This window comes from Lagenorhynchus albirostris, chromosome 2 (assembly GCF_949774975.1).
Source record: "Lagenorhynchus albirostris chromosome 2, mLagAlb1.1, whole genome shotgun sequence".
In the NCBI taxonomy this organism is placed as follows: Eukaryota; Metazoa; Chordata; class Mammalia; order Artiodactyla; family Delphinidae; genus Lagenorhynchus; species Lagenorhynchus albirostris.
In genome coordinates this window covers 76,542,448-76,560,466 of record NC_083096.1, presented here as the reverse complement: position 1 = coordinate 76,560,466, position 18,019 = coordinate 76,542,448, and the positions used below count along the sequence as shown (strand labels likewise).

At 45.9% G+C, this 18,019-nt stretch overlaps 2 protein-coding genes across 2 annotated transcripts; both read left to right on the top strand.

Annotated features, from left to right (window-relative positions):
- Window positions 1-933: 933 nt before the first annotated feature.
- Window positions 934-4,366, top strand: LOC132515972 (involucrin-like). Its single transcript, XM_060142350.1, has 3 exons — window positions 934-958; window positions 2,239-2,717; window positions 3,237-4,366. Exons 2-3 carry the CDS (start codon window positions 2,262-2,264, stop codon window positions 3,900-3,902), a joined length of 1,122 nt encoding a protein of 373 aa, XP_059998333.1. The 5' UTR covers window positions 934-958; window positions 2,239-2,261; the 3' UTR covers window positions 3,903-4,366.
- Window positions 4,367-12,759: 8,393 nt separating this feature from the next.
- On the top strand, window positions 12,760-14,887 carry LOC132513837 (involucrin-like). Its single transcript, XM_060138442.1, has 2 exons — window positions 12,760-13,238; window positions 13,758-14,887. Exons 1-2 carry the CDS (start codon window positions 12,783-12,785, stop codon window positions 14,421-14,423), a joined length of 1,122 nt encoding a protein of 373 aa, XP_059994425.1. The 5' UTR covers window positions 12,760-12,782; the 3' UTR covers window positions 14,424-14,887.
- Window positions 14,888-18,019: the final 3,132 nt, after the last annotated feature.

The following is an 18,019-nucleotide window of genomic DNA, read 5'->3' as shown; positions in this document are numbered from 1 at the left end:
AGTCATGGACATATACACACTAACAAACGTAGTAAGGTAGATAGCTAGTGGGAAGCAGCCGCATGGCACAGGGATATTGGCTCGGTGCTTTGTGACAGCCTGGAGGGGTGGGATAGGGAGGGTGGGAGGGAGGGAGACGCAAGAGGGAAGACATATGGGAACATATGTTTATGTATGACTGATTCACTTTGTTATAAAGCAGAAACTAACACACCATTGTAAAGCAATTATACCCCAATAAAGATGTTAAAGAAAAAAAAAAAAGGTAGTGATTTCATTTTCTTTAGATATATACCCAGAAGTGGTATTGCTGAATCATATGGTAGTTCTATTTTTAATTTTTTGAGGGACCTTCATATTGTTTTATATAATAACTGTAGCAATTTACAGTCCTACCAACAGTGTACAAGGGTTCTCTTTTCTCTACATCCTTGCCAACACTTGTTAGCTTTTGACTTTTTTATAGTAGCCATTCTAACCGGTGTGAGAGGATATCTCATTGTGGTTTGATTCATATTTCCCTGCTGATAAGTGATGCTGGGAATCTTTTCATATTCCTGTTGGAAACAGTATGGTGGAGAAACTGAGATTCAGAAGAAAAGCTTGGCTGAGGTCACAAAACAAGAGGAAAAGGGGACCAGGTTCCTGAGATGCCTCCCTCACCTCCCTGTGCCCAGGTCGCGAGGATCACAGGAGTGAATGAGCCCCCAGAGCCCTCTGGCCAGGCAGGAGCTGTGTGTCCCTGTGAAAAGGGGCCCTGACGGGTTTTTTGCTTAAGGTTCCTATGATGAGTCAGGAAGGGGCTAGAGGAAGTAGACCAACAGGAGTGGTGAAACCAGTCCATCTCCTTCACCTTGGGAGAGAGGCGAGGCTGAGGAACAGTATAAAGGGCACCCCGGCCCCTGCTCGGCTCAGTGTTCCACTAGAAGCTTCTGCAGCCATCCTCACTGTGAGTCAGGTAAGTGTTAGCTGGCAGAACCAAGGTTGGGACCAGGGGTCTCCCACAGGCCAGAATACGGCTGGGGTGGCCAGCCAGGTGGGTGTAGGTATCATTTGTGTGCTGGATTCAACAGGACTACTGTCCTTCTTGGAGGGCTCAGGTCACTGTGCTGAGGGCTAGGTGCCATGGTATGGAAACACAGAACAGACAGCAATCTCCTCCTACCCCATACTTTCTTGGGACCGTATTTTAGAGAGAGAGAGAGAGAGAGAGAGAGAGAGAGAGAGAGAGAGAGAGAGAGAGAGAGAGAGAGAGAAGAAAGGCAGAGAGACAGAGAGGCAGAGAGACAGAGAGACAGAGAAATAGAATGAGACAGAGAGAGGAGTAAGATGGGGATAAAGGGGAAATATGGCCAGTTTCTCTCCTAAAACTGATTGATTTGGGCTGACTGTGATTTTGCCTTCTTTATGGAGGCAGGGTGTCCGGGGACATGCTTGTAACTCTTGGCTGTGCTACCAAAGGGAGAAATGCAGCATGGGGAACACTTTCTATTTGGAGAACCCAGGCTGAGCAGGGACAGGGAAACCCAGCTTAGAAGTAGGAGACTTGAAAGAACCAACTCCAGCTCTCAGCAACCTTCCAGCCCCCTCCCACCACCACCAGCTAAAGCTCAGATGGTCAGGAGAGAAAGCAGCTCTGGAGCTGAATAGGCCAATCTGTTCATTTTACAGAGGAGAAACCTGAGGTCCAGAGGGGCTAAATGACTTTCGCAGAACCACACAGCATTTCACTGGGAGATTTAAGCTGAGATCATGTCATGTGACTCCAGTCCAGGGCGTGCACCCTCACCTCTCAGATCCTCTCGGGATGGGCTACTGATTTTCCAGGACTCGGGAGTTCTCCAGGAGACCTTTCTTTTCGTGGCACCTTCCCTCTTCCTGTCATAATCCCAGAGCTCATCTCTCTTCTTTGTACATGAAGGTCAGAAACAAGGGAGAGACAAGGATAGGCAAGAGCAGGAGGTGAAGTGGTACCCAGCCCACCTTTGCAGAGCACCTCTGGAGAGTCCTCTTTGTTGTCTCTTGGGAACAAGAGGCTCCCAGGAGGGTCTTTCCCTGCCCCTCTCCATTCCTACCCTTCACTCTGCTGCTTCTGGGGAATGATAGCCCAGCGTGGGTGGGAGAGTACCCCCACCCAAGGGAAGAGAGGATGCTGAAAAACCAGGCGCTGCTGCATATTTCCAGGGTTCATCTACTTCCTCGCCTTCAATTAACCCTCTGACCCATCCTGATTTTCAGGTTGACCTAAAGCAGCTTCCAAGATGTCTCAGCAATGTACTCTGCCGGTGACCTTGCCCACTGCCCCCAGTAAGGAGCCCCTCAAGCCTGTTTCTCCTCCCACCAACATCCAGCAGGAGCAAGTGAAGCAGCCAACTCCACTGCCTGCCCCATTCCAGAAGGTACCCTCGGAGATCCCAGGGAAGGATCCCATGGAGCTCGGGAAGAAACACACAACTCCTGTGAAGGAGGTGCCCAAGAAAGAGTGTGAGCCACGGCAACAGGAGCCACAGCAGCAGGAACAGCAGCAGCAGCAGCAGCAGCAGCAAAAGTCAGAGGAGCAAGGAAAGCCTGTGGAACAGCAGCAGCAGCAGAAAGAGTCCCAGGAGAAAGGAAAGCCTGTGGAACAGCAGCAGCAGCAGAAAGTGTCCCAGGAGCAAGGAAAGCCTGTGATACAGCAGCAGCAGCAGCAGAAAGAGTCCCAGGAGAAAGGAAAGCCTGTGATACAGCAGCAGCAGCAGCAGAAAGAGTCACAGGAGAAAGGAAAGCCTGTGGAACAGCAGCAGCAGCAGAAAGTGTCCCAGGAGCAAGGAAAGCCTGTGATACAGCAGCAGCAGCAGCAGAAAGAGTCCCAGGAGAAAGGAAAGCCTGTGATACAGCAGCAGCAGCAGCAGAAAGAGTCACAGGAGAAAGGAAAGCCTGTGGAACAGCAGCAGCAGCAGCAGAAAGAGACCCAGGAGAAAGGAAAGCCTGTGGAACAGCAGCAGCAGCAGCAGAAAGAGTCACAGGAGAAAGGAAAGCCTGTGGAACAGCAGCAGCAGCAGCAGAAAGAGTCACAGGAGCAAGGAAAGCCTGTGGAACAGCAGCAGCAGCAGCAGAAAGAGTCCCAGGAGCAAGGAAAGCCCGTGGAACAGCAACAGCAGCAGAAAGAGTCCCAGGAGCAAGGAAAGCCTGTGATACAGCAGCAGCAGCAGCAGCAGAAAGAGTCACAGGAGAAAGGAAAGCCTGTGATACAGCAGCAGCAGCAGCAGCAGAAAGAGTCACAGGAGCAAGGAAAGCCTGTGGAACAGCAGCAGCAGCAGCAGCAGAAAGAGTCACAGGAGCAAGGAAAGCCTGTGGAACAGCAGCAGCAGCAGCAGCAGAAAGAGTCCCAGGAGCAAGGAAAGCCTGTGGAACAGCAGCAGCAGCAGCAGAAAGAGTCCCAGGAGAAAGGAAAGCCTGTGGAACAGCAGCAGCAGCAGAAAGAGTCCCAGGAGCAAGGAAAGCCTGTGGAACAGCAGCAGCAGCAGCAGCAGAAAGAGTCCCAGGAGCAAGGAAAGCCTGTGGAACAGCAGCAGCAGCAGAAAGAGTCCCAGGAGCAAGGAAAGCCTGTGGAACAGCAGCAGCAGCAGCAGAAAGAGTCACAGGAGAAAGGAAAGCCTGTGGAACAGCAACAGCAGCAGAAAGAGTCCCAGGAGCAAGGAAAGCCTGTGGAACAGCAGCAGCAGCAGCAGCAGAAAGAGTCACAGGAGCAAGGAAAGCCTGTGGAACAGCAGCAGCAGCAGCAGAAAGTGTCACAGGAGCAAGGAAAGCATGTGGAACAGCTGAAACAGGAGAAGAAGGTCTTGGGCCAGCGGCTGGATCAAGAGCTAGCAAAGAAAGATGAGCAACTGGAAAAGAAAGGGGAGCAGCAGCTGAAGCAGTAGGAGGGGTTGCTGAAGTAGCCTCTTCTTGTCCCAACTCCTGGCCAGGTCCAAGAGACCAACCCAGTCCAGCCACTGAAGGGAGAAGTCTTGCCCCCTAAAGAAGCAGGAGGTGTAGTGTCCCCCAAATATAAGTAACCACCCCTAGGGGCCCAGAGGCCCCTGGAAGTCCCACACAAGTGAAGAGAGAGCCAGTGGCCAGGCTTACCTCCAGTCCCCAGCCTGGGTGGCCCACCTTATCTGTGAACCTGCCTGACCCTGTCCTTCTGCATGTCCCTTGGATAGGGCTTGGCGGGGAGGGGAGCTATTGCCCAGCACCCACCCCTGATGAGCCCAATCCCAACCTCAGGTGTCCAGAGCCTCTGCTTGAAGAGACAGTGACTACAGCAACTCTGACTGCATCCCCACTACTATTGTTGAATCTGTGAGTGTGTACAATAATACAGAATAAATGCTGGAAGACCTGGGATCCTGTATTCTCTTTGGCTTTTTACCCTGTGTCGCTCACCGTATAGAAACCTGTGTGGGGGTTAATGGTTGCAAATGACTCTTGGCCAATTTCCAAAGGAGGACAGACATTTTGACCCCTTTTTAATTCTGCTCCCCAAACCATTCAATACATTCAACAGCTTCTAAAAATGAGATCACAACAACACCAAAAGAAAACAAAACAACTTCATTCATGCACCTGAAAGGAGCACTTGGCAGTCATGAAGAGGAGATAGGTTATTCTGGTTGGGGGAAGAGGATCTATTCATCTCAGTTCAACACTGCTTTACATTATAGCCCCGGAGCCCAATCCTAGCCCATGGCCAAAGGCACGGGGAGGGAGTGGAGGCTCCACCTGGGTTCTGGTCCCTGCCCAGGTTTTCTCTCCATAGAATGTCCTCATGGTTTCCAAGAGTCTTATTAACTGCCTGCATGGTTAAGGAAGACTTTAGGAAAGCAAAGAAGCAGAACTGGGCAAGATGGGGAGAGGAGAGACTCCTGGGACTGGTCTCTGAAGGAGAAAGTGACAGTGTCACTAAAGGAAGTAAAGGTTGGGCCAGCTGGAATCATGAAAGCCAAAGTGCTGAATAGCCTGGAGAAATACAGATCCAAGGTCATTGCAGTGGTTACCCTCCCTGACATTTCTGTAGCCTTTCCTGCCATCAGTCACATCAGGACGTGGGGGCTCTCTCCTTCCTGGGAATCACCTGGCTCTAACTAGTTTACCACATCATCTCAGGCAGGTTGTCTCAAGTTACCCAAAGCTACTTCATCACAGCCATGAGCATATGTCAGGGACATCCCTTTTGAGACTGCCATAGGCACCCAAACTCAATAGGTTGAAGGGCACTTAGTATCTCTTACTGCCCACCCAACTCCAGGGACACCCACTGTCATTCCTCCTTAGGTATTCTCTCTCTCGGGTAATGATACCTTCTCTGCATTCACCGAAGCCAGAGACAACACATCATTCTCCACTCCTTTCCTTTGCTTCCCTACTCTCCAGCAGAGACCAAGTCCTTGCTATCCTTACCCACACCTCCCAAGCTTTGACTGAGGTCATTTCTCACCTGAACTATTGCAATGGCCCTCAAGCTGTTCTCCTTTGCTCCCTGTCTCCACACACCCTGCAATCCACCCATCACACAGAGGACAGGGTGTTCTACTTAAAATTCTGATCTAACTACCTCACTCCTTGAGTTAATGCTTGTCAGCGGCTCTCATTATTCAGAGGATGAGAATGAAGGCTCAAGTCCTCCTAACAGGACAAGAGTTAGAAGGAAGTCTGAGTAGAACTGGTTGGGAAGATTGGGGGCACAGTGAGAAGTAATCAGAAACACCCAGAATATGTGCAAATGTTTTTGAAGTCTTAGGTTTTGATTTTTTCGTAGACCTTATTTTTCTGTTATTTTCTTTTTTTAATTTGTTTATTTAACTATAGTTGATTTACAATATTGTGTTAGTTTCAGCTGTACAACTTCAGATTCTTTTCCATTATAGGTTATTACAAGATATTGAATATAGTTCCATATGCTATGCAGCAAATCCTTGTTGTATATCTATTTTACATATAGTAGTAGGTGTAATAGACCTTTCTTTAGAACAGTTTCCAATTTATGAAAAAGTCAAGAAGACAGTAAAAAGAGTTACCATACACATCACACCCAGTTTCCCTTATTATTAACATCTTACATTAGTATAGCACATTTATTATTATAATTAACAAAACTGTATTGGTACATTATTATTAACTGAAGTTCAAGGTTTATTCCTATTGTTTTAGTTTTTACCTACTGTCTTTTCCTGTTTCAGGATCCCATCTAGAATATCACATTACATTTAGTTGTCTTGTCTCCTTAGGCTCCTCTTGACTGTGACAGTTTCTCACTTTCCTTGATTTTTGATGACCTTGACAGTTTTGAGGGGTCCTGGTCAGGTATTTTATAGAATATCCCTCAAATTGGGTTTGTCTGATGTTTTCTTCATGATTAGACTGGAGTTATGGGTTTTTAAGAGGAAGACCACAGAGGTAAAGTGCCTTTTTCATCACATTATTTAAAGGGGACGTACTATTCACATGATTTATCACTTTGATCACCTGGCTGAGGTAACATCTATCAGGCTTTGCCACTCTCCTCATCCTCTCTCCAACATCCCATATTACTGTACTGTATTCTTTGGAAGGAAGTCACTGTGCAAAGCCCACAACTAAGAAGTGGGGAGTTGGGGCTTCCCTGGTGTTACAGTGGTTGAGAATCTGCCTGCTAATGCAGGGGACACGGGTTCGAGCCCTGGCCTGGGAGGATCCCACATGCCGTGGAGCAACTAGGCCCGTGAGCCACAACTACTGAGCCTGCGCGTCTGGAGCTTGTGATCCGCAACAAGAGAGGCCGCGATCGTGAGAGGCCTGCGCACCGCGACGAAGAGTGGCCCCCGCTTGCCACAACTAGAGAAAGCCCTCGCACAGAAACGAAGACCCAACACAGCAAAAATAAATAAATAAATTAATAAACTCCTACCCCCAACATCTAAAAAAAAAATGTGGGATGTTAAGCTCCCCATCACTGAGGGTGGAGTGTCATCATAAATTATTTTGAATGTCCTGTATAGGAAATGTATCTCTTCCCTCTCCTTATGTATGTATATATGTATGGACATATGCACTTAATCATTTATTTACGTCAGCATGTACTCATGAATATTTATTTTATACTTTGGGCTATAACCCAGTAGTACTTTATTTTCTCTTTCATTGTGGTGAAATAAATATTACATAAAATTTACTATATTAATCATTGTACAGTTCAGAGGTATTAAGTACATTCATGTTGTCGTGCAACCCTCACCACCATCCATCTTGCAAAATTGTAACTCTGTACCTATTAAACAACAATTCCCCATGACCTTCTCCCCACAAGCCCTGGCAACCACCGTTCTACTTTTTTTCTTTTTTTCTAATCTCCCTTTTTCCCCTACACCACTGTTTCTTGTAACCACTATTCTCCCCTCTGCTACTATAAGTTCAGCTTTTTTGGTCACAAATATCAGGGTTTCCTCCCTTTCTAAGACAAAATAATATATCATGTATTATATCTATATTACATCAAATATAGTATAATGTTATATACCACATTTTCTTTATCCATTCATCCACTGACATTTAAGTTATTTCCATATCTTGGCTATCATGAATAATGCTACAATGAACATGGGGTATCTCTTCAAGATACTGATTTCTAAATGAAAAAGAAATGAAGGAAACAATAGCAAAGATCAATAAAACTAAAAGCTGGTTGTTTGAGAAGATAAACAAAATAGATAAACCACTAGCCAGACTCATCAAGAAAAAAAGAGAGGAGACTCAAATCAATAGAATTAGAAATGAAAAAGGAGAGGTAACAACTGACACTGCAGAAATAAAAAAGATCATGAGAGATTACTACAAGCAACTCTCTGCCAATAAAATGGACAATCTGGAAGAAATGAACAAATTCTTAGAAATGCACAACCTGCCAAGACTGAATCAGGAAGAAATGGAAAATATGAACAGACCAATCACAAGCACTGAAATTGAAACTGTGATTAAAAATCTTCCAACAAACAAAAGCCCAGGACCAGATGGTTTCACAGGCGAATTCTATCAAACATTTAGAGAAGAGCTAACACCTATCCTTCTCAAACTCTTCCAAAATATAGCAGAGGGAGGAACACTCCCAAACTCCTTCTACGAGGCCACCATCACCTTGAGACCAAAACCAGACAAGGATGTCACACAGAAAGAAAACTACAGGCCAATATCACTGATGAACATAGATGCAAAAATCCTCAACAAAATACTAGCAAACAGAATCCAACAGCACATTAAAAGGATCATACACCATGATCAAGTGGGGTTTATTCCAGGAATGCAGGGATTCTTCAATATATGCAAATCTATCAATGTGATAAATCATATTAACAAATTGAAGGAGAAAAACCATATGATCATCTCAATAGATGCAGAGAAAGCTTTTGACAAAATTCAACACCCATTTATGATAAAAACCCTGCAGAAAGTAGGCATAGAGGGAACTTTCCTCAACATAATAAAGGCCATATATGACAAGCCCACAGCAAACATCATCCTCAATGGTGAAAAACTGAAAGCATTTCCACTAAGATCAGGAACAAGACAAGGTTGCCCACTCTCACCACTCTTATTCAACATAGTTTTGGAAGTTTTAGCCACAGCAATCAGAGAAGAAAAGGAAATAAAAGGAATCCAAATCGGAAAAGAAGAAGTAAAGCTGTCACTGTTTGCAGATGACATGATCCTATACATAGAGAATCCTAAAGATGCTACCAGAAAACTACTAGAGCTAATCAATGAATTTGGTAAAGTGGCAGGATACAAAATTAATGCACAGAAATCTCTGGCATTCCTATATACTAATGATGAAAAATCTGAAAGTGAAATCAAGAAAACACTCCCATTTACCATTGCAACAAAAAGAATAAAATATCTAGGAATAAACCTACCTAAGGAGACAAAAGACCTGTATGCAGAAAATTATAAGACACTGATGAAAGAAATTAAAGATGATACAAATAGATGGAGAGATATACCATGTTCTTGGATTGGAAGCATCAACATTGTGAAAATGACGCTACTACCCAAAGCAATCTATAGATTCAATGCAATCCCTATCAAACTACCACGGGCATTTTCCACAGAACTAGAACAAAAAATTTTGCAATTTGTATGGAAACACAAAAGACCCCGAATAGCCAAAGCAATCTTGAGAACGAAAAAAGGAACTGGAGGAATCAGGCTCCCTGACTTCAGACTATACTACAAAGCTACAGTTATCAAGACGGTATGGTACTGGCACAAAAACAGAAAGATAGATCAATGGAACAGGATAGAAAGCCCAGAGATAAACCCACGCACATATGGACACCTTATCTTTGATAAAGGTGGCAGGAATGTACAGTGGAGAAAGGACAGCCTCTTCAATAAGTGGTGCTGGGAAAACTGGACAGGTACTTTTAAAAGTCTGAGATTAGATCACTCCCTAACACCATACACAAAAATAAGCTCAAAATGGATTAAAGACCTAAATGTAAGGCCAGAAACTATCAAACTCTTAGACGAAAACATAGGCAGAACACTCTATGACATAAATCACGGCAAGATCCTTTCTGACCCACCTCCTAGAGTAATGGAAATAACAACAAAAATAAACAAATGGGACCTAATGAAACTTCAAAGCTTTTGCACAGCAAAGGAAACCATAAACAAGACCAAAAGACAACCCTCAGAATGGGAGAAAATATTTGCAAATGAAGCAACCGACAAAGGATTAATCTCCAAAATTTACAAGCAGCTCATGCAGCTCAATAACAAAAAAACAAACAACCCAATCCAAAAATGGGCAGAAGACCTAAACAGACATTTCTCCAAAGAAGATATACAGACTGCCAACAAACACATGAAAGAATGCTCAACATCATTAATCATTAGAGAAATGCAAATCAAAACTACAATGAGATATCATCTCACACCAGTCAGAATGGCCATCATCAAAAAATCTAGAAACAATAAATGCTGGAGAGGGTGTGGAGGAACGGGAACATTCTTGCACTGCTGGTGGGAATGTGAATTGGTTCAGCCACTATGGAGAACAGTATGGAGGTTCCTTAAAAAACTACAAATAGAACTACCATATGACCCAGCAATCCCACTACTGGGCATATACCCTGAGAAAACCAAAATTCAAAAAGAGTCATGTACCAAAATGTTCATTGCAGCTCTATTTACAATAGCCCAGAGATGGAAACAACCTAAGTGCCCATCATCGGATGAATGGATAAAGAAGATGTGGCACATATATACAATGGAATATTACTCAGCCATAAAAAGAAACGAAACTGAGCTATTTGTAATGAGGTGGATAGACCTAGAGTCTGTCATACAGAGTGAAGTAAGTCAGAAAGAGAGAGACAAATACCGTATGCTAACCCATATATATGGAATTTAAGAAAAAAAAAGTGTCATGAAGAACCTAGGGGTAAGGCAGGAATAAAGACGCAGACCTCCTAGAGAACGGACTTGAGGTTATGGGGAGGGGGAAGGGTGAGCTGTGACAGGGCGAGAGAGAGTCATGGACATATACACACTAACAAACGTAGTAAGGTAGATAGCTAGTGGGAAGCAGCCGCATGGCACAGGGATATTGGCTCGGTGCTTTGTGACAGCCTGGAGGGGTGGGATAGGGAGGGTGGGAGGGAGGGAGACGCAAGAGGGAAGACATATGGGAACATATGTTTATGTATGACTGATTCACTTTGTTATAAAGCAGAAACTAACACACCATTGTAAAGCAATTATACCCCAATAAAGATGTTAAAGAAAAAAAAAAAAGGTAGTGATTTCATTTTCTTTAGATATATACCCAGAAGTGGTATTGCTGAATCATATGGTAGTTCTATTTTTAATTTTTTGAGGGACCTTCATATTGTTTTATATAATAACTGTAGCAATTTACAGTCCTACCAACAGTGTACAAGGGTTCTCTTTTCTCTACATCCTTGCCAACACTTGTTAGCTTTTGACTTTTTTATAGTAGCCATTCTAACCGGTGTGAGAGGATATCTCATTGTGGTTTGATTCATATTTCCCTGCTGATAAGTGATGCTGGGAATCTTTTCATATTCCTGTTGGAAACAGTATGGTGGAGAAACTGAGATTCAGAAGAAAAGCTTGGCTGAGGTCACAAAACAAGAGGAAAAGGGGACCAGGTTCCTGAGATGCCTCCCTCACCTCCCTGTGCCCAGGTCGCGAGGATCACAGGAGTGAATGAGCCCCCAGAGCCCTCTGGCCAGGCAGGAGCTGTGTGTCCCTGTGAAAAGGGGCCCTGACGGGTTTTTTGCTTAAGGTTCCTATGATGAGTCAGGAAGGGGCTAGAGGAAGTAGACCAACAGGAGTGGTGAAACCAGTCCATCTCCTTCACCTTGGGAGAGAGGCGAGGCTGAGGAACAGTATAAAGGGCACCCCGGCCCCTGCTCGGCTCAGTGTTCCACTAGAAGCTTCTGCAGCCATCCTCACTGTGAGTCAGGTAAGTGTTAGCTGGCAGAACCAAGGTTGGGACCAGGGGTCTCCCACAGGCCAGAATACGGCTGGGGGTGGCCAGCCAGGTGGGTGTAGGTATCATTTGTGTGCTGGATTCAACAGGACTACTGTCCTTCTTGGAGGGCTCAGGTCACTGTGCTGAGGGCTAGGTGCCATGGTATGGAAACACAGAACAGACAGCAATCTCCTCCTACCCCATACTTTCTTGGGACCGTATTTTAGAGAGAGAGAGAGAGAGAGAGAGAGAGAGAGAGAGAGAGAGAGAGAGAGAGAGAGAAAGAAAGGCAGAGAGACAGAGAGGCAGAGAGACAGAGAGACAGAGAAATAGAATGAGACAGAGAGAGGAGTAAGATGGGGATAAAGGGGAAATATGGCCAGTTTCTCTCCTAAAACTGATTGATTTGGGCTGACTGTGATTTTGCCTTCTTTATGGAGGCAGGGTGTCCGGGGACATGCTTGTAACTCTTGGCTGTGCTACCAAAGGGAGAAATGCAGCATGGGGAACACTTTCTATTTGGAGAACCCAGGCTGAGCAGGGACAGGGAAACCCAGCTTAGAAGTAGGAGACTTGAAAGAACCAACTCCAGCTCTCAGCAACCTTCCAGCCCCCTCCCACCACCACCAGCTAAAGCTCAGATGGTCAGGAGAGAAAGCAGCTCTGGAGCTGAATAGGCCAATCTGTTCATTTTACAGAGGAGAAACCTGAGGTCCAGAGGGGCTAAATGACTTTCGCAGAACCACACAGCATTTCACTGGGAGATTTAAGCTGAGATCATGTCATGTGACTCCAGTCCAGGGCGTGCACCCTCACCTCTCAGATCCTCTCGGGATGGGCTACTGATTTTCCAGGACTCGGGAGTTCTCCAGGAGACCTTTCTTTTCGTGGCACCTTCCCTCTTCCTGTCATAATCCCAGAGCTCATCTCTCTTCTTTGTACATGAAGGTCAGAAACAAGGGAGAGACAAGGATAGGCAAGAGCAGGAGGTGAAGTGGTACCCAGCCCACCTTTGCAGAGCACCTCTGGAGAGTCCTCTTTGTTGTCTCTTGGGAACAAGAGGCTCCCAGGAGGGTCTTTCCCTGCCCCTCTCCATTCCTACCCTTCACTCTGCTGCTTCTGGGGAATGATAGCCCAGCGTGGGTGGGAGAGTACCCCCACCCAAGGGAAGAGAGGATGCTGAAAAACCAGGCGCTGCTGCATATTTCCAGGGTTCATCTACTTCCTCGCCTTCAATTAACCCTCTGACCCATCCTGATTTTCAGGTTGACCTAAAGCAGCTTCCAAGATGTCTCAGCAATGTACTCTGCCGGTGACCTTGCCCACTGCCCCCAGTAAGGAGCCCCTCAAGCCTGTTTCTCCTCCCACCAACATCCAGCAGGAGCAAGTGAAGCAGCCAACTCCACTGCCTGCCCCATTCCAGAAGGTACCCTCGGAGATCCCAGGGAAGGATCCCATGGAGCTCGGGAAGAAACACACAACTCCTGTGAAGGAGGTGCCCAAGAAAGAGTGTGAGCCACGGCAACAGGAGCCACAGCAGCAGGAACAGCAGCAGCAGCAGCAGCAGCAGCAAAAGTCAGAGGAGCAAGGAAAGCCTGTGGAACAGCAGCAGCAGCAGAAAGAGTCCCAGGAGAAAGGAAAGCCTGTGGAACAGCAGCAGCAGCAGAAAGTGTCCCAGGAGCAAGGAAAGCCTGTGATACAGCAGCAGCAGCAGCAGAAAGAGTCCCAGGAGAAAGGAAAGCCTGTGATACAGCAGCAGCAGCAGCAGAAAGAGTCACAGGAGAAAGGAAAGCCTGTGGAACAGCAGCAGCAGCAGAAAGTGTCCCAGGAGCAAGGAAAGCCTGTGATACAGCAGCAGCAGCAGCAGAAAGAGTCCCAGGAGAAAGGAAAGCCTGTGATACAGCAGCAGCAGCAGCAGAAAGAGTCACAGGAGAAAGGAAAGCCTGTGGAACAGCAGCAGCAGCAGCAGAAAGAGACCCAGGAGAAAGGAAAGCCTGTGGAACAGCAGCAGCAGCAGCAGAAAGAGTCACAGGAGAAAGGAAAGCCTGTGGAACAGCAGCAGCAGCAGCAGAAAGAGTCACAGGAGCAAGGAAAGCCTGTGGAACAGCAGCAGCAGCAGCAGAAAGAGTCCCAGGAGCAAGGAAAGCCCGTGGAACAGCAACAGCAGCAGAAAGAGTCCCAGGAGCAAGGAAAGCCTGTGATACAGCAGCAGCAGCAGCAGCAGAAAGAGTCACAGGAGAAAGGAAAGCCTGTGATACAGCAGCAGCAGCAGCAGCAGAAAGAGTCACAGGAGCAAGGAAAGCCTGTGGAACAGCAGCAGCAGCAGCAGCAGAAAGAGTCACAGGAGCAAGGAAAGCCTGTGGAACAGCAGCAGCAGCAGCAGCAGAAAGAGTCCCAGGAGCAAGGAAAGCCTGTGGAACAGCAGCAGCAGCAGCAGAAAGAGTCCCAGGAGAAAGGAAAGCCTGTGGAACAGCAGCAGCAGCAGAAAGAGTCCCAGGAGCAAGGAAAGCCTGTGGAACAGCAGCAGCAGCAGCAGCAGAAAGAGTCCCAGGAGCAAGGAAAGCCTGTGGAACAGCAGCAGCAGCAGAAAGAGTCCCAGGAGCAAGGAAAGCCTGTGGAACAGCAGCAGCAGCAGCAGAAAGAGTCACAGGAGAAAGGAAAGCCTGTGGAACAGCAACAGCAGCAGAAAGAGTCCCAGGAGCAAGGAAAGCCTGTGGAACAGCAGCAGCAGCAGCAGCAGAAAGAGTCACAGGAGCAAGGAAAGCCTGTGGAACAGCAGCAGCAGCAGCAGAAAGTGTCACAGGAGCAAGGAAAGCATGTGGAACAGCTGAAACAGGAGAAGAAGGTCTTGGGCCAGCGGCTGGATCAAGAGCTAGCAAAGAAAGATGAGCAACTGGAAAAGAAAGGGGAGCAGCAGCTGAAGCAGTAGGAGGGGTTGCTGAAGTAGCCTCTTCTTGTCCCAACTCCTGGCCAGGTCCAAGAGACCAACCCAGTCCAGCCACTGAAGGGAGAAGTCTTGCCCCCTAAAGAAGCAGGAGGTGTAGTGTCCCCCAAATATAAGTAACCACCCCTAGGGGCCCAGAGGCCCCTGGAAGTCCCACACAAGTGAAGAGAGAGCCAGTGGCCAGGCTTACCTCCAGTCCCCAGCCTGGGTGGCCCACCTTATCTGTGAACCTGCCTGACCCTGTCCTTCTGCATGTCCCTTGGATAGGGCTTGGCGGGGAGGGGAGCTATTGCCCAGCACCCACCCCTGATGAGCCCAATCCCAACCTCAGGTGTCCAGAGCCTCTGCTTGAAGAGACAGTGACTACAGCAACTCTGACTGCATCCCCACTACTATTGTTGAATCTGTGAGTGTGTACAATAATACAGAATAAATGCTGGAAGACCTGGGATCCTGTATTCTCTTTGGCTTTTTACCCTGTGTCGCTCACCGTATAGAAACCTGTGTGGGGGTTAATGGTTGCAAATGACTCTTGGCCAATTTCCAAAGGAGGACAGACATTTTGACCCCTTTTTAATTCTGCTCCCCAAACCATTCAATACATTCAACAGCTTCTAAAAATGAGATCACAACAACACCAAAAGAAAACAAAACAACTTCATTCATGCACCTGAAAGGAGCACTTGGCAGTCATGAAGAGGAGATAGGTTATTCTGGTTGGGGGAAGAGGATCTATTCATCTCAGTTCAACACTGCTTTACATTATAGCCCCGGAGCCCAATCCTAGCCCATGGCCAAAGGCACGGGGAGGGAGTGGAGGCTCCACCTGGGTTCTGGTCCCTGCCCAGGTTTTCTCTCCATAGAATGTCCTCATGGTTTCCAAGAGTCTTATTAACTGCCTGCATGGTTAAGGAAGACTTTAGGAAAGCAAAGAAGCAGAACTGGGCAAGATGGGGAGAGGAGAGACTCCTGGGACTGGTCTCTGAAGGAGAAAGTGACAGTGTCACTAAAGGAAGTAAAGGTTGGGCCAGCTGGAATCATGAAAGCCAAAGTGCTGAATAGCCTGGAGAAATACAGATCCAAGGTCATTGCAGTGGTTACCCTCCCTGACATTTCTGTAGCCTTTCCTGCCATCAGTCACATCAGGACGTGGGGGCTCTCTCCTTCCTGGGAATCACCTGGCTCTAACTAGTTTACCACATCATCTCAGGCAGGTTGTCTCAAGTTACCCAAAGCTACTTCATCACAGCCATGAGCATATGTCAGGGACATCCCTTTTGAGACTGCCATAGGCACCCAAACTCAATAGGTTGAAGGGCACTTAGTATCTCTTACTGCCCACCCAACTCCAGGGACACCCACTGTCATTCCTCCTTAGGTATTCTCTCTCTCGGGTAATGATACCTTCTCTGCATTCACCGAAGCCAGAGACAACACATCATTCTCCACTCCTTTCCTTTGCTTCCCTACTCTCCAGCAGAGACCAAGTCCTTGCTATCCTTACCCACACCTCCCAAGCTTTGACTGAGGTCATTTCTCACCTGAACTATTGCAATGGCCCTCAAGCTGTTCTCCTTTGCTCCCTGTCTCCACACACCCTGCAATCCACCCATCACACAGAGGACAGGGTGTTCTACTTAAAATTCTGATCTAACTACCTCACTCCTTGAGTTAATGCTTGTCAGCGGCTCTCATTATTCAGAGGATGAGAATGAAGGCTCAAGTCCTCCTAACAGGACAAGAGTTAGAAGGAAGTCTGAGTAGAACTGGTTGGGAAGATTGGGGGCACAGTGAGAAGTAATCAGAAACACCCAGAATATGTGCAAATGTTTTTGAAGTCTTAGGTTTTGATTTTTTCGTAGACCTTATTTTTCTGTTATTTTCTTTTTTTAATTTGTTTATTTAACTATAGTTGATTTACAATATTGTGTTAGTTTCAGCTGTACAACTTCAGATTCTTTTCCATTATAGGTTATTACAAGATATTGAATATAGTTCCATATGCTATGCAGCAAATCCTTGTTGTATATCTATTTTACATATAGTAGTAGGTGTAATAGACCTTTCTTTAGAACAGTTTCCAATTTATGAAAAAGTCAAGAAGACAGTAAAAAGAGTTACCATACACATCACACCCAGTTTCCCTTATTATTAACATCTTACATTAGTATAGCACATTTATTATTATAATTAACAAAACTGTATTGGTACATTATTATTAACTGAAGTTCAAGGTTTATTCCTATTGTTTTAGTTTTTACCTACTGTCTTTTCCTGTTTCAGGATCCCATCTAGAATATCACATTACATTTAGTTGTCTTGTCTCCTTAGGCTCCTCTTGACTGTGACAGTTTCTCACTTTCCTTGATTTTTGATGACCTTGACAGTTTTGAGGGGTCCTGGTCAGGTATTTTATAGAATATCCCTCAAATTGGGTTTGTCTGATGTTTTCTTCATGATTAGACTGGAGTTATGGGTTTTTAAGAGGAAGACCACAGAGGTAAAGTGCCTTTTTCATCACATTATTTAAAGGGGACGTACTATTCACATGATTTATCACTTTGATCACCTGGCTGAGGTAACATCTATCAGGCTTTGCCACTCTCCTCATCCTCTCTCCAACATCCCATATTACTGTACTGTATTCTTTGGAAGGAAGTCACTGTGCAAAGCCCACAACTAAGAAGTGGGGAGTTGGGGCTTCCCTGGTGTTACAGTGGTTGAGAATCTGCCTGCTAATGCAGGGGACACGGGTTCGAGCCCTGGCCTGGGAGGATCCCACATGCCGTGGAGCAACTAGGCCCGTGAGCCACAACTACTGAGCCTGCGCGTCTGGAGCTTGTGATCCGCAACAAGAGAGGCCGCGATCGTGAGAGGCCTGCGCACCGCGACGAAGAGTGGCCCCCGCTTGCCACAACTAGAGAAAGCCCTCGCACAGAAACGAAGACCCAACACAGCAAAAATAAATAAATAAATTAATAAACTCCTACCCCCAACATCTAAAAAAAAAATGTGGGATGTTAAGCTCCCCATCACTGAGGGTGGAGTGTCATCATAAATTATTTTGAATGTCCTGTATAGGAAATGTATCTCTTCCCTCTCCTTATGTATGTATATATGTATGGACATATGCACTTAATCATTTATTTACGTCAGCATGTACTCATGAATATTTATTTTATACTTTGGGCTATAACCCAGTAGTACTTTATTTTCTCTTTCATTGTGGTGAAATAAATATTACATAAAATTTACTATATTAATCATTGTACAGTTCAGAGGTATTAAGTACATTCATGTTGTCGTGCAACCCTCACCACCATCCATCTTGCAAAATTGTAACTCTGTACCTATTAAACAACAATTCCCCATGACCTTCTCCCCACAAGCCCTGGCAACCACCGTTCTACTTTTTTTCTTTTTTTCTAATCTCCCTTTTTCCCCTACACCACTGTTTCTTGTAACCACTATTCTCCCCTCTGCTACTATAAGTTCAGCTTTTTTGGTCACAAATATCAGGGTTTCCTCCCTTTCTAAGACAAAATAATATATCATGTATTATATCTATATTACATCAAATA